General features: G+C 42.2%; 1 protein-coding gene across 1 annotated transcript; it reads right to left on the bottom strand.

Annotated features, from left to right (window-relative positions):
* Window positions 1–2,234: 2,234 nt before the first annotated feature.
* On the bottom strand, window positions 2,235–12,304 carry LOC133711088 (mitochondrial uncoupling protein 3). Its single transcript, XM_062137259.1, is given in 6 exon segments — window positions 2,235–2,998; window positions 3,000–3,104; window positions 3,106–3,249; window positions 11,887–11,956; window positions 11,958–12,154; window positions 12,275–12,304. Coding segments are annotated over 6 exon segments (843 nt in total). The 3' UTR covers window positions 2,235–2,701.
* Window positions 12,305–13,159: the final 855 nt, after the last annotated feature.

Raw genomic sequence — 13,159 nt, 5'->3', positions numbered from 1 at the left:
GGAAGTACTGTCTTCCACAATCTGCAAATACATTCATAACAATAAATTTTGCGGCAAAGCGCAAGCATAAGAACTAGAATACATTATTCCTAATCCTATTATATGGAGTTTTCACATTGATGATCAATTTAGAATTTTCTATTCCCATTAGATTGAGGAGTTTTAATGACAAGACCCACCCCGAAATCACACCCTAAACTTCAAGATGGCCATGTGGGGTCCACTTTTCGAGAAAATTAGGCGGAACTTCCCTTAAAAGTGGATAATCCAAAACCTGTTAAAATAAATTTACACTTCTAAACAATCACCCTTAAACTCATGTAGCCACCTTGCTCCCAAAACCGAACGACTCCACAATCTCAAGTAACAAAATTATCCAAATATCTCAAGTTTACAACGACCTCATAATCTACAATATTAATATAAGAGTCTCATGGTTATCAGAGCATTCTAAAGACAAAAGAAAAACAATATACAAAGTAGATTAACAAGTAACCTACGAAAGATAGATAGCAGCGGTGGTGCTAAGCCTCAACTCCTAAAGCCGAACAGCTACACTGCGAACTAGGTATTGGAAACCAAAGAGCCCAAGGAAAAACATATGAAACGTTAGCGTGAGTGGACAAAAATAAGTAGTTGTAAAGAAAAAAGATTTATGCTTTCCCACATTTATTCCTTTAAAAACTCGATACATGCAACATTTAGCATTTAGACAAACATAAACCGATTGAAGCTCTAATCAAGAAAACCGACTAGCCCCGCTAGTCACAAATCAAGTATTGAGAAAGAGAAAAAAAAAAAAAAAAACAATACTCTAGAACAGATCCTGCATCCGGTTGAGGTGCCCATCACTAAAGTACCGCTCATGAAAATGGGTCATTAAAAGTATCGAAATAAAGTAAAAAGTGAAAGTAGTTGTCGTTTACCTTCCAAATGACTAGTAAACGGGTAAATTGAGATACGGAACGTAACATTTCACATGTCGGTGTGCCTCTTATAGAGCACACCGACATTTACTACAAGTAAGACTACCAATGAATGACATATTGTCGAAATCGTTTTTCATTTTAATATTTAAGTGTGCAATGCGCTATTGACGTATCTGATTTCATAATCATTATTTATATGCACAAGCATTATCCATATTTTTGCTTTTAAAAATATGATCAAATATCATGGACCTCTCTGTAATTAGTTTAACTAACTTAGTTAGTTTGACAGATTTGGTGTCTATAGGTTGGTCTAAGTTTGATTATTGAATTCCCTTAGTTAGTTTAACTAATGTAACTCATATGCAACACGATAAGACCAGGGTTCCATTCCATTCTTGCTGCATCCAATGAATTTGTTAGAGGTTTTTGATACTATTGTGGATACTTCCGAGGCAATTCTGAAAATGGGAACAAGTCTGCACTTTTAGCTGTTACTCATTCGGTTGCACATGATAATACTATTGATGAGATTGTCGTTATTGAAAAGTGTTCACATGATGATGAAACAAGCAGGAGGGCCAGAATGAAGTGGGTCTGAACTCCGAAGCCTTTGAATGATGAGACTGATTTGTCTGATTGTAGAGACTATTTTTTTTTTGCGTCAATTAGAGAGACTATTGATAAGATAAGAATCGATCCTCGATCTCTCTAGCAAAAGCTGCAAAACCTTTGCTTGCTCTGATCGGGAAAATATCGAAATGACGCTGGTTACTGATGTCCTACCATGTTTCTACTATTGTCTCGTCCCGTTGTAGTTTATATCATGACGAGATATGGTTGAAGAGGAGCGACTCATCTCTCAACCCTACCGCGCTTTTGGCAGAACGAGAGGTCGAGTTTACTTGCATACAAGGGTTTTGAAATATTCATCAACGAAAATTATTCTATACACAGCGGTGCAAGTCCACATATATTAACTATGCAATCTCAGCCGTCCATATGTAGAGTCCGTTAATTATTACTCAAATCCGTACAATCTTAGCGGTGTGTGTATCTTCACGCCGTTTATCGAAAACTCTCCCCTTGATCAAGTAGATTGGAAGGTGGTCACCATATCACGCATAAGGCGCCGGCTGTAAAATTGAACATGTACATTGTTGTTCTTATTTTGGTACGTTTAACTTATTTCTTAGCAACTCAGAGTTCAAAATCTAAAAGAGATTGAGTTTATAAATCGATATCTCCGGAATCGAGTTGCTAAGAAATAAGTTCCTGATTTTGTGATGAGACCCGTTTTTATTTCAATTCTCTATCGTGTTAATAAACACAGGGAAAAATATGTTTAAGAATCAATTCTCTTATTACAATACTAATTCAAATAAGTAAACATGTCAGATATTTTAAACAAATCATTAGTAGAGGTTCCATTTAACTTTGGCTCCACCCTTGAAAGTGTTCCGTTATGCATGCCGTATTCATTTCTTACAAATTCATCTTCAATAGATTATTCATTATTATGCATTCGTCTTCAGCAGACATTTCCTATGTCGTGAATGGGGTGAAATTGACAAACGGGATTGTGTCCTGACTCCTGATACATGAGGAGCAAGACAAGGCCTGTGTCATCTCATGTAGCATATTAGGGCAGATAATCACCATTACCCATGACATTTAAAATCACAATGTCCCGTACCTCGGCATCGAATCATCTGCCACGACAAACAATCAATGACAATCTGTAACGTGAGAGTCGATCTAAAGGTTCATCATCAGAAGGAAGAAAACCCTGCAATTTGTCGAAACCTCTCATACGAGACCCAGAACACAAATTGCCAAGGCCCAAGCCGTGCCCATGTAGGAAAGAACCCTTTCCACAGAGCTCTCAGACCTTCAACTTTGACAGTCTTCACAAGACAATCATAAGAACTTCTGTACATAATCTTACCTTCCCTGAATTCTGATTGATTCATCATTCTCGTCTTTACCACGTCTGCTGGACAGCTCAAAGCAGTCGCTGAAAGGCCCGACATGATTGATGCTAACGTGTGGACATATATATTATCCTCGATCAGAAATCTGATTATTGATAACAAAACGTTTTGCATGATCGTAACAAGCTAATTCCCCCATGTTTACTAAGAAAGCTCTTTGAACATTGGGGAAAACCCCCTTTCCAAAGTCCTCCAACACCTTCTGCTCGGGCGATCTTGTTTAAAGCATTGAAACACCCCGAGTACCTAGGTTGAAAGCCTTGGCTCACAAAACGACCATCTGCTTGCATCCTCACCTTTCCAAGATCTGCCGGGCTTGCCACCAACTGTACTACTAGCAGTAAACAGAAGGATAATATTACTTTCGATCCCGTTCCAATGGTCAGCTGCTGACCATGGAATTTTTGCTCAATCACCGTCCGATTTCAATCGGACGGTTCACAGCTAAGTGATGAGAGAGGAGAAGAGAGTTGTGAACCGTCCGATTTCAATCGGACGGTGATTGAGCAAATGATCCCTGGTCAGCAACTGACCAGGTGATCAGGACTGTATTACTTTCGAAGCAAATACTCCATTTAAAGAAAACTAAAGCAGTTGGCCTAATCAATCATCGAGACATTGCCAAAGAAGTGCAGAGCACATCAACATGATCATGTGGTAAAGTCGCCAGCAAAAAGTATGACACCCAGACATATTCATTGTGAACTACATAACCACATTACTTATGAATTACACCCCAAGAAAAAGTAGGTAAAATGTAAAGAGTGTTGAAGGAATATCGATTTAGTGTGCCTTATCAAACTAGGAGTAGCAATAGGAGAGAAGGTTCTAGATTTCCCAATCCTACACGGATTGGTATTCCTTGTAACATTAGAACTAGTACTTTGTAATAGGGCTGGCCCTGGTACGGTTGCCGGATTTTTTGGCTTCAGCTGCTACCGTACCGAAAGCCTTCGGTTTCGCCAAATTCGTAGTCGTAACCGTGCCGGACCATTCGGTTACCGGAAGTTCGGTTTACCGATTTTAACGGTCGGTTTCGGCCGGTATTTCAAAAGTCTGATCATCGGTAAGCCAAGTGAAGGAGATGAGGATTGCAGTTTGAGGAAGAAGAAGAAACAGATGAAACAGAAAGAAGGAAGACTACAGAGGTGGAAGAAGAGTGAAAAGAAGAAAAAACAAAGGAGGAAGAACCGAAGAAGAAAGAGACCAGAGTTGAGGATCCCAGAGGATATAAAGAAAAATTTTGATTCTATTGTGGTGACAGATGAAGCTGAGAGTGAGAGAAGTTTGATGAGGTCTGGGAAAGAAGAGAGAAGATCGAGACTTTGTGGATGAAGAAGAGAGAGAAGAAAGAATTGGATATAAATATTTAAATGTTATTTAAATGTATTTTCGAGCCTCTAAATACTAATGTGGGGATGAATTATGACAAGTAAAGCTAGTGGTCCAGTGGATGAGGCACGTGCTTACCACTCAGAAGGTGCAAGGTTCGAGTCCGGGGAATGTATTAAGGCGGATTATTCCTTTCATTTTGGAATAATCACTTAACTCGGCCGGTTCGGTACAAACCGAACCTCTGATTTAAGTGAACCGGTGCCGAGCCGGTGACGTCCACTTTGGTCGGCATTACCGTACCGCACCTCCGGCTACCGTTTTGGTCGGCGCCGACTCCTCCGGTTCGGCCGGTTTCCGGTTGGTTCCGGCAGGTTCGGCATTTCAAGCCAGCCCTACTTTGTAATCCCTATATGTAGGGCTCCTATTCTCAATAATAATACACATCTTCTCTTTACAATTCTCTCTCAATACCAATATACTTAAACACGTTATCAGCACGAAGCATCCCTGCACCTAGCCCGAGCTAGCCGAGCCTTCGCTGCAGCCTGCCCTCACGCGCCCCCTGCGCTCCTTCGCTGCAGCCCGCGCGCCCGTGCGCCTGCAACCTTGCACAGTAGCCCCTGCTGCCCTGCGAGCTGCTCCCGCAGCCACACGCCCCTGCGTCGCTGCTTGCTGCCCCCTCCCTGCAGCCCTGCGTTCCAGCCTGCTGCCACCAAAGCATCCCTGCACCTAGCCCATTGCTAGCCCACCTGCCCCTGCAGTTTGCCTCCGCTGCTTCTGCACCACTACTACCACCGCAGCCCCTGTTGCCCCGCATTCGCTGCACGCCTCTACTCAGATTGCTTCGCTCCATCACGCCTGCATCGACACGCGCGTGATCCAAAACCAACAAGTAAGTATCCAAAAGAGTAAGTTTTGAAGTTCCTAAAATTTGAAATTTAAATATTTCTTCTTTTTCTCGGGGACTTGAAAACCTCCCTTCTTCTACATCCCACCTTTCTTATAACGTGGGTTCGATTTTGAGAAAGCGGAATCGTGGGGATTCGCGCTATAAACGAACTAAGAGCGTTCGTAAGACTTCGGACTAAGAGCGTCCGCAAGCATCGATTAACGACCTTATTAACATCATTGTTTCGGTCTAATCCAATTTTCTTGGAAATCAATTTCTTGGTAGCATAGCTCGGAAATCTCAATATTTAGTTGTCGTGGAAGTTTTAACTCCGAAACTAATATATTTCTTCTTCTTATTTCAGGATGTCAAAACTTGACTTTCCTATCCTTGACTCAACTGGCTCGGAATATCATAGTTGGGTCACGGATGTTGAGAATCATCTCACTTCCAAAGGGATCCTACCCGTAATTCAGGCACCAAATCCAGATCTCCTATTCGAGCGTACGGCTACGAATAATGCCACCGCCCTTATTTTGATAAGGCGCCACATGGATAAATCACTCCGATTGGAGTATATGGCAATCAAGGATGCTAGAGAATTATGGGTTGCGCTTGAGGAGCGTTTTGGTAATGTAAAGGATACCCTCCTCCCTGACTTGAAAGTTCAATGGAACAATCTACGATTTGCTGACTTCAAGTCTGTAGCTGAATATAATTCAGAAGTTCTTCGCCTCAAAACCATGTTGGGGTTCTGTGGACAACCTGTCACAGAGCAAGAACTAATTGAGAAAACTCTCTCCACCTTCCCCGTCTCAGCTATTTTGCTATCAAAGCAATACCGAACTGAATTCAATACTGGACGGCTTACGAGGTTTCATCAGCTAATTAATATTATGTCTGTAGCTGAAAAGCATGATAATATCCTCGTGAAGAATTATAATTCAAGGCCCATCGGAACTAAGAGCGTTCATGAGGCAAATTATAATAATGCACCCAAAGGAGGGTGCAAGGAGTGGAACCCTAAGAATAAAGGACACAACGGACGTTCTGGTCCATATAACCGCCCTACAAAGGAAGGTACTCGTCAGAATGAAGGACGATCACGTGGCAATACATGGCAACGTGGGAGAGGAGGCCGTGGGGCTCCAGGACGTGGAGGAGCCACCCAAGGCCGTGGGAATGGCGCCAACTCCTATAAGGGACGCCACCCAAGTGCAAACAATGCACCTCAATTAAAGGGAGGAAATCACAATGATATGTGTCATCGATGTGGATCTAGTGAGCACTGGTTCAAACAATGCAAAGCAAGCAAACAATTAGCTGCGCATTACAAGGCATTTAGAGACTTCAGAGAGCATGAAGCCAATCTTGCCGAAAATATAGAAGAAGATGGTGATGATGCCAACGTCAATCTCACCATAGCGGACTTCAAATCTGACAAAGAATTGCACAAAGATGCTGCAGATTTTGATTAGTATAGTCCTTTATTTTTCCAAGAATTATGTAATGGCTATTATGCCTTAAATCAATAAAATGACTTATTGTATTAACTTTTTCCCTCTAGGCGTACTCAAGAGTACTTGTGATGTCTAGGCAAGGTTTGATATGAGAGAACGGTTTTAAAAGTGAGCAACGCTCCACCAAAATCTCGCCTTACCTTACCTGGTCACAACTAAATTGAAATTACCGAACGGATTGAGTGACTACGATTTGTCTACGGTTTGATTTTTATGTTGGATTAGATTTTGGTCAAGAAACTTTGATGTAATCATTGGCTATTATTAATAAAGTATCGATTTATTTTATTCAATGTCTTGGACATGTTTTAATTTCGAACTTTATTATTTTTCAGTATGTTTCCTGGAGAGCTAGAATGCCTCGTGGATAGTGCAACTACACATACTATCCTTCGAAATAGACAGCTATTTCTATGGATGACACCATCTCGATCTTCCGTGACTACGATGGCTGGATCATCTCGATTGATCCATGGTCGAGGACCAGCCCAATTTATGTTGCCAAATGGCACGACTTTAAATGTCACCGAAGCTCTTTATGCTCCTAGGGCAGGAAGAACCCTATTAAGCTTCAAAGATATAAGAGCCAATGGTTTTCATGTGGAAACACATTGTGAGAATGGACAAGAGTTCCTTTGCATCACCTCTAACGACTACGGACATAAACGAGTCTTAGAGAAACTTATGTGTCGCTCTAGTGGGTTGTACGCAACCACTGTTCGAGTCATTGAATCCAACCATTTCATGAGAGATGATTTATGGGATTCCGACACATATAGGCTTTGGCACGACCGTTTGGGACACCCAGGTCGTGACATGATGATCCGTATATTAAAGACTTCACACGGACATCCCTTTTTCAGAACGAAAAGAAGTAAAACTCGGTTTTTGGACACCGAAGGAGCCCCTGCGCCTCACGGCGCCGTTCACCCCCAAATCCGGCCATCCTTGGCCGGCGCCGCCTTCCCCCTGGGGCCTCAGGGTGGCATTGATGCCACCAAGGCTCCTTTGTCTCCAACTTTTACTTCTAAAGTCACTTGTGATTTTGTGGCTCAACCAAAATCCTCATTGGTTGTTTCTAAAGCCCTTCATTCATTCTGCAAAGCCTGCTCTTTAGCAAAGTTAGGATCGAGACCATCCTATGCAAAGGACACCAAAGAAAATATACCATTCTTGCAAAGAATCTAAGGTGATATTTGTGGACCTATTCAACCATCATGCGGACCATTTCGATATTTTATGGTATTGGTTGATGCATCGACACGCTGGTCACATGTCATGCTATTGTCCACCAGGAACGCTGCGTTTGCTAAACTCCTAGCACAAATAATTAAGTTAAGGGCTCACCACCCTGATCATCCTATTAAGTCTATAAGATTAGACAATGCTGGAGAGTTTACATCAAAGATTTTTGATGATTATTGCATGTACATTGGGATTGATGTTGAACATCCTGTTCCTCATGTTCACACCCAAAATGGTCTCGCAGAAGCCGCCATTAAACAACTACAAATGGTCGCTAGGGCATTGGTAATGCGCACCAATCTCCCTATTTCTGCTTGGGGCTATGCAATATTGCATGCAGCTGTGCTTATTCGTCTGAGGCCCACTGCCACTCAACCCTTTTCTGCGTCCCAGATGGTGACTGGGTATGAGCCTAATGTCTCACACTTACGCATATTTGGGTGTGCAGTTTATGTGCCAATTGCGCCACCACAACGCACCAAAATGGGTCCTCAAAGACGATTAGGTATTTATGTTGGATATGATTCTCCAACGATTATCCGCTACATAGAACCCTTGACAGGCGATCTCTTTACTGCTCGATTTATGGATTGTCACTTCGATGAGACAGTCTTCCCGTCGTTAGGGGGAGATAAGAACATCAATGTTCAACAGGAACGACAGGAATTGTCGTGGTCTGTCCCCACTCTGTCTCATCTTGATCCCCGAACCGCACAGTCCGAAATTGAAGTGCGGAGAATTCTCGATCTTCAGAACGTAGCAGAATCGATGCCTGATGCGTTTTCTGATATCGCTAAAGTGACGAGATTACACATACCTGCTGCAAACGTGCCTGCAAGGATTGAAGTCCCTAAAAGTAGAGGACATGACGCCAACTCAAGAATGCATGAGCATGGCGCCAACGTCCCATCTCTCAATGATGGTGACGTTATGACTAGGCCCACGGCCCCTGCCAGGAAGCGCGGGAGGCCCATAGGTTTGATGGATTCTCGCCCAAGAAAGAAAGCGAGTTTGGCACAAAATAATCCATTAATCATCGATGTGAATAATCCATCTCATGAGAATATTCCGGATTATGGTTATGTCCAAGAGACATTATTGGGGGACGCTCCAATGTCAGAACCAACTCCAGAGAATAGAGAGATCTCCATAAATTACACTAGTGTACATGAGATGATGGATAGAAATTCTATGGCGATTGATGATGCATTTGCATATCATATTGCAAAAGGAATTATAGAATATGATGATATCGAACCTCGCTCTGTTGAAGAATGTCAACGAAGAGCAGATTGGCCTAAATGAAAAGATGCGATCCAGGTTGAATTGGATTCACTAACAAAGAAACAGGTATTTGGGCCTGTAACGTAGACACCCCCAAGTGTAAAGCCTGTTGGCCATAAATGGGTCTTTGTTAGAAAGCGTAATGAGAAAAATGAGGTGGTAAGATATAAAGCCCGCCTTGTGGCGCAAGGTTTCTCACAACGCCCTGAAATCGACTACGAGGAGACATATTCTCCCGTAATGGACGTTATAACGTTCCGCTACCTTGTCAGTTTGGTAGTTTCCGAAAAACTTGACATGCAGCTTATGGATGTGGTTACAGCATATCTCTATGGGGATCTAGATTCAGAGATATATATGAAGGTTCCAGATGGACTTCAATTACCCAAATCAAGTGGCTCTAAACCACGGAGTGCGTTTTCAATAAGGTTAAAACGCTCACTATATGGATTAAAACAATCCGGACGGATGTGGTATAACCGTCTAAGTGACTACTTGATTGGGAAGGGATATATTAACAACGAAATATGCCCATGCATGTTCATTAAGAGAACAAGTTCCGGATTTGCAATCGTAGCAGTTTATGTCGATGACATGAACCTAATTGGAACTCTAGATGAGTTGAAGGAAACTGCTAAATACTTGAAATCCGAATTTGAGATGAAAGATCTTGGGAAAACACGGTTTTGTCTCGGTTTAGAACTCGAGCACCGTAGTGATGGGATTTTGATCCATCAGTCTGCATATACTCAGAAGGTCCTAAGGCGCTTTAATGAAGATAAAGCGAAGCCTCCAAGTACTCCCATGATCGGCCGTAGTCTTGAGCCCGGAAAAGATCCGTTTCGTCCAAGGGATGAGGACAAAGAACCATTAGAGGCCGAAGTGCCCTATTTGAGTGCAATAGGCGCATTATTGTACTTAGCTCAATGCACAAGACCGGATATCTCATTCGCAGTGAACTTGTTAGCTCGACATAGCTTTGCGCCAACACGCCGCCATTGGATTGGTGTAAAGACAATCTTTCGATACCTAAGAGGTACGATTGATATGGGCCTATTTTATCCCTACAAAGAGACGAGGAACGACGGAAGAATGGGATCGGACCCCATTAGGCATGGAGCCGCCGTCCATAACATGACCGTCGGCCATGTTGTCACCTCCAGCACCGCCGCCGCCCATGGTGGCCGGCCTCACCCTATTCCCCTCCATCAAAACGACAACAATGTTTTGATGGGATTTGCTGATGCAGGGTACCTCTCTGACCCTCACAAAGGTCGCTCCCAAACTGGTTATGTCTTTACCATGGGAAGAACTGCAATATCTTGGAGGTCTACAAAACAGACCCTTGTTGCTACTTCCTCGAATCATGCAGAGATTATTGCTCTACATGAAGCCGTTCGTGAATGTATATGGCTAAGATCTGTGATTCGACATATTCAAGGAAGTTGTGGTTTGAAGTCTACCACAGATAAACCTACATGCATTTATGAGGATAATGCAGCTTGTATTGAACAAATGAAGTTAGGTTCAATCAAAGGCGACAACACCAAGCATATATCGCCTAAGTTCTTTTATAATCAGCAACAACAATCACTTCTAAAGATTGAAGTGAATCAAATCCGATCAGAGGATAATGTAGCGGACTTATTCACTAAGTCGTTACCTAAATCCACATTCGAGAAACATGTGAAGAGCATCGGATTGAGAAAGTTATCCGAACTCCCACGATTGTAGCAATCAGGGGGAGATATCGACATCAGGGGGAGTTATGATGTTTACATGTTCGATCTCGAAGAGTGAAGGACGTGTTGTGCTCTTTTTGTCCTTCGACCAGGGTTATTTTTATCCCACAGGGTTTTTTGTTACCTGGCAAGGTTTTTAACGAGGCAACGGATGAAGCGTCACCACCAAGTTTGAAGCGGCACAAGGGGGAGTGTTGAAGGAATATCGATTTAGTGTGCCTTATCAAACTAGGAGTAGCAATAGGAGAGAAAGTTCTAGATTTCCCAATCCTACACGGATTGGTATTCCTTGTAACATTAGAACTAGTACTTTGTAATCCCTATATATAGGGCTCCTATTCTCAATAATAATACACATCTTCTCTCTACAATTCTCTCTCAATACCAATATACTTAAACAAAGAGAAAATGAAAAAAATAAATAATTGGTGCATAATACTTGCTTCATATACTAAACAAGGATAATCTCCACGACAGTTCAGAGATTTGCGTTTGTTCATAATTCTCAAGCTTAAGAGGGAGAAAGATAATTATAAGCAAAGCACCATCAAGTCAAGGAAGCTAAGAACAACAACAATGTCCGATCATCAATCACACAGCTTGGTCTTTGTTCTTTGAGACATTACGCAATATGCACAACACTATTGAACTATCAGTCTATCATATAGTTTCTTGTATCATAAAAAGCTCATAAAACCAACCAGATGGTTTGATCACTCCAGCACAATGAACCACACACATAGCTCAAGCATTCATTTTTTTCATTCTCAATTCGAAAAAGCTTGCATTTTTCAATGGCAACAGTAAAAAGCTTACATCTTTCTCCATCAGAAAATTCCTACTAAGCACAGCCCAGCACTGCTTCATATTTCCAATTCCCAAAATCCAAACACATTCAAAACTTATAACAATACCCAATAACTCAAGACAATAAGAAAGCCAAGTTACCTGAGCAATGACGCGAGAGAGGGCTTTAGCCGGAAGAGAGAGGGACCCACCATCAGTTTTCAAAGAGTTAGCCGACGATGCGAATAGGCGTGTAAAAAAGGTGCCTGAGAATCGCCGGAGACAAACCCTTGTACAGTCCCAGAGGGCCTTCCCGGCGCACGATTTCTGAGGCCACCCGGAACGCGTTGGTAGGCTGGCTCAAGCCCAGAGACCGCGACTCGCCGTGGAGCTGGAGGCCTCGTCTGTTAGGATTGTTGTTACTTGGTGACTAAGTTTGTTTGACCGAGTCACATTTGAGTTGTTGCTTCTGTTAAATAATGCCCTGGTTTGTAGGGCTTTAGTTTAGGTTTGATTCTTTCCTGTAACAAAATTGACCACGTTGTTAGACTATGGGATCGTGGTAGCTTTGTTTTTGCATTTCTGTTTTGTAAGGCTTGTAAAAGATGAAGTATCTTTCATTTGAATAAACAAGCTTTGAACTTCCAGTTTACTCGAGGTGTGTTGTTTAGACTTTGTGAATACAACAAAGTGGTATCAGAGCCCTACAAAGAGGCCTGATTGAGAGAAGTTACGAACTGCTGTATCCTAACAAGAGAGAAAGAGTGGAAAAAATAAGGTGAGAAGGAGTGAAACACTTGGAGAGAACGAGTGAAACACTTTGTGAAAAAAAAGGGAGAGAAAGAGTGATTGAGAGATGGCAACTGAAGGAAGCAATTTTGTTCAGCCCTCCATCCCTAATTAAGTTCGATGGTCACTACGACCATTGGGCGATGCTGATGGAGAATTTCCTCAGATTGAAGGAGTACTGGGGTCTTGTGGAGGTAGGATACGCTGAACCAGAGAATGCTGCAGAAGTCACAGATGCATAGCGACGAAAGTTAGAAGAGATGAAGCTCAAAGATCTGAAGGTGAAGAACTATCTTTTTCAGGCAATAGATCGGACTATTTTGGAGACAATACTTCAGAAAACACTTCCAAGCAAATCTGGGAGTCTATGAAGAAGAAATACGAAGGAAGTACTAGAGTTAAGAGGTCACATCTTCAATCTCTCAGAAGAGAATTTGAAACTCTTGAGATGAAATCCAGTGAAGGGGTGACAGAATACTTCTCAAGGGTGATGATGGTGGTGAACAAGATGAGAATTTATGGGGAAGATATGCAAGATGTGAAGATTGTGGAAAAGATATTGCGAACTCTAACTGAGAAGTTTAACGACATTGTCTGCTCTATAAAGGAATCAAAGGACATCGACTGTCTTTCTGTTGATGAGTTG

Source organism: Rosa rugosa, chromosome 5 (genome assembly GCF_958449725.1).
Source record: "Rosa rugosa chromosome 5, drRosRugo1.1, whole genome shotgun sequence".
NCBI classification, from domain to species: domain Eukaryota; kingdom Viridiplantae; phylum Streptophyta; class Magnoliopsida; order Rosales; family Rosaceae; genus Rosa; species Rosa rugosa.
This window is presented reverse-complemented; position numbering and strand designations above follow the sequence as displayed.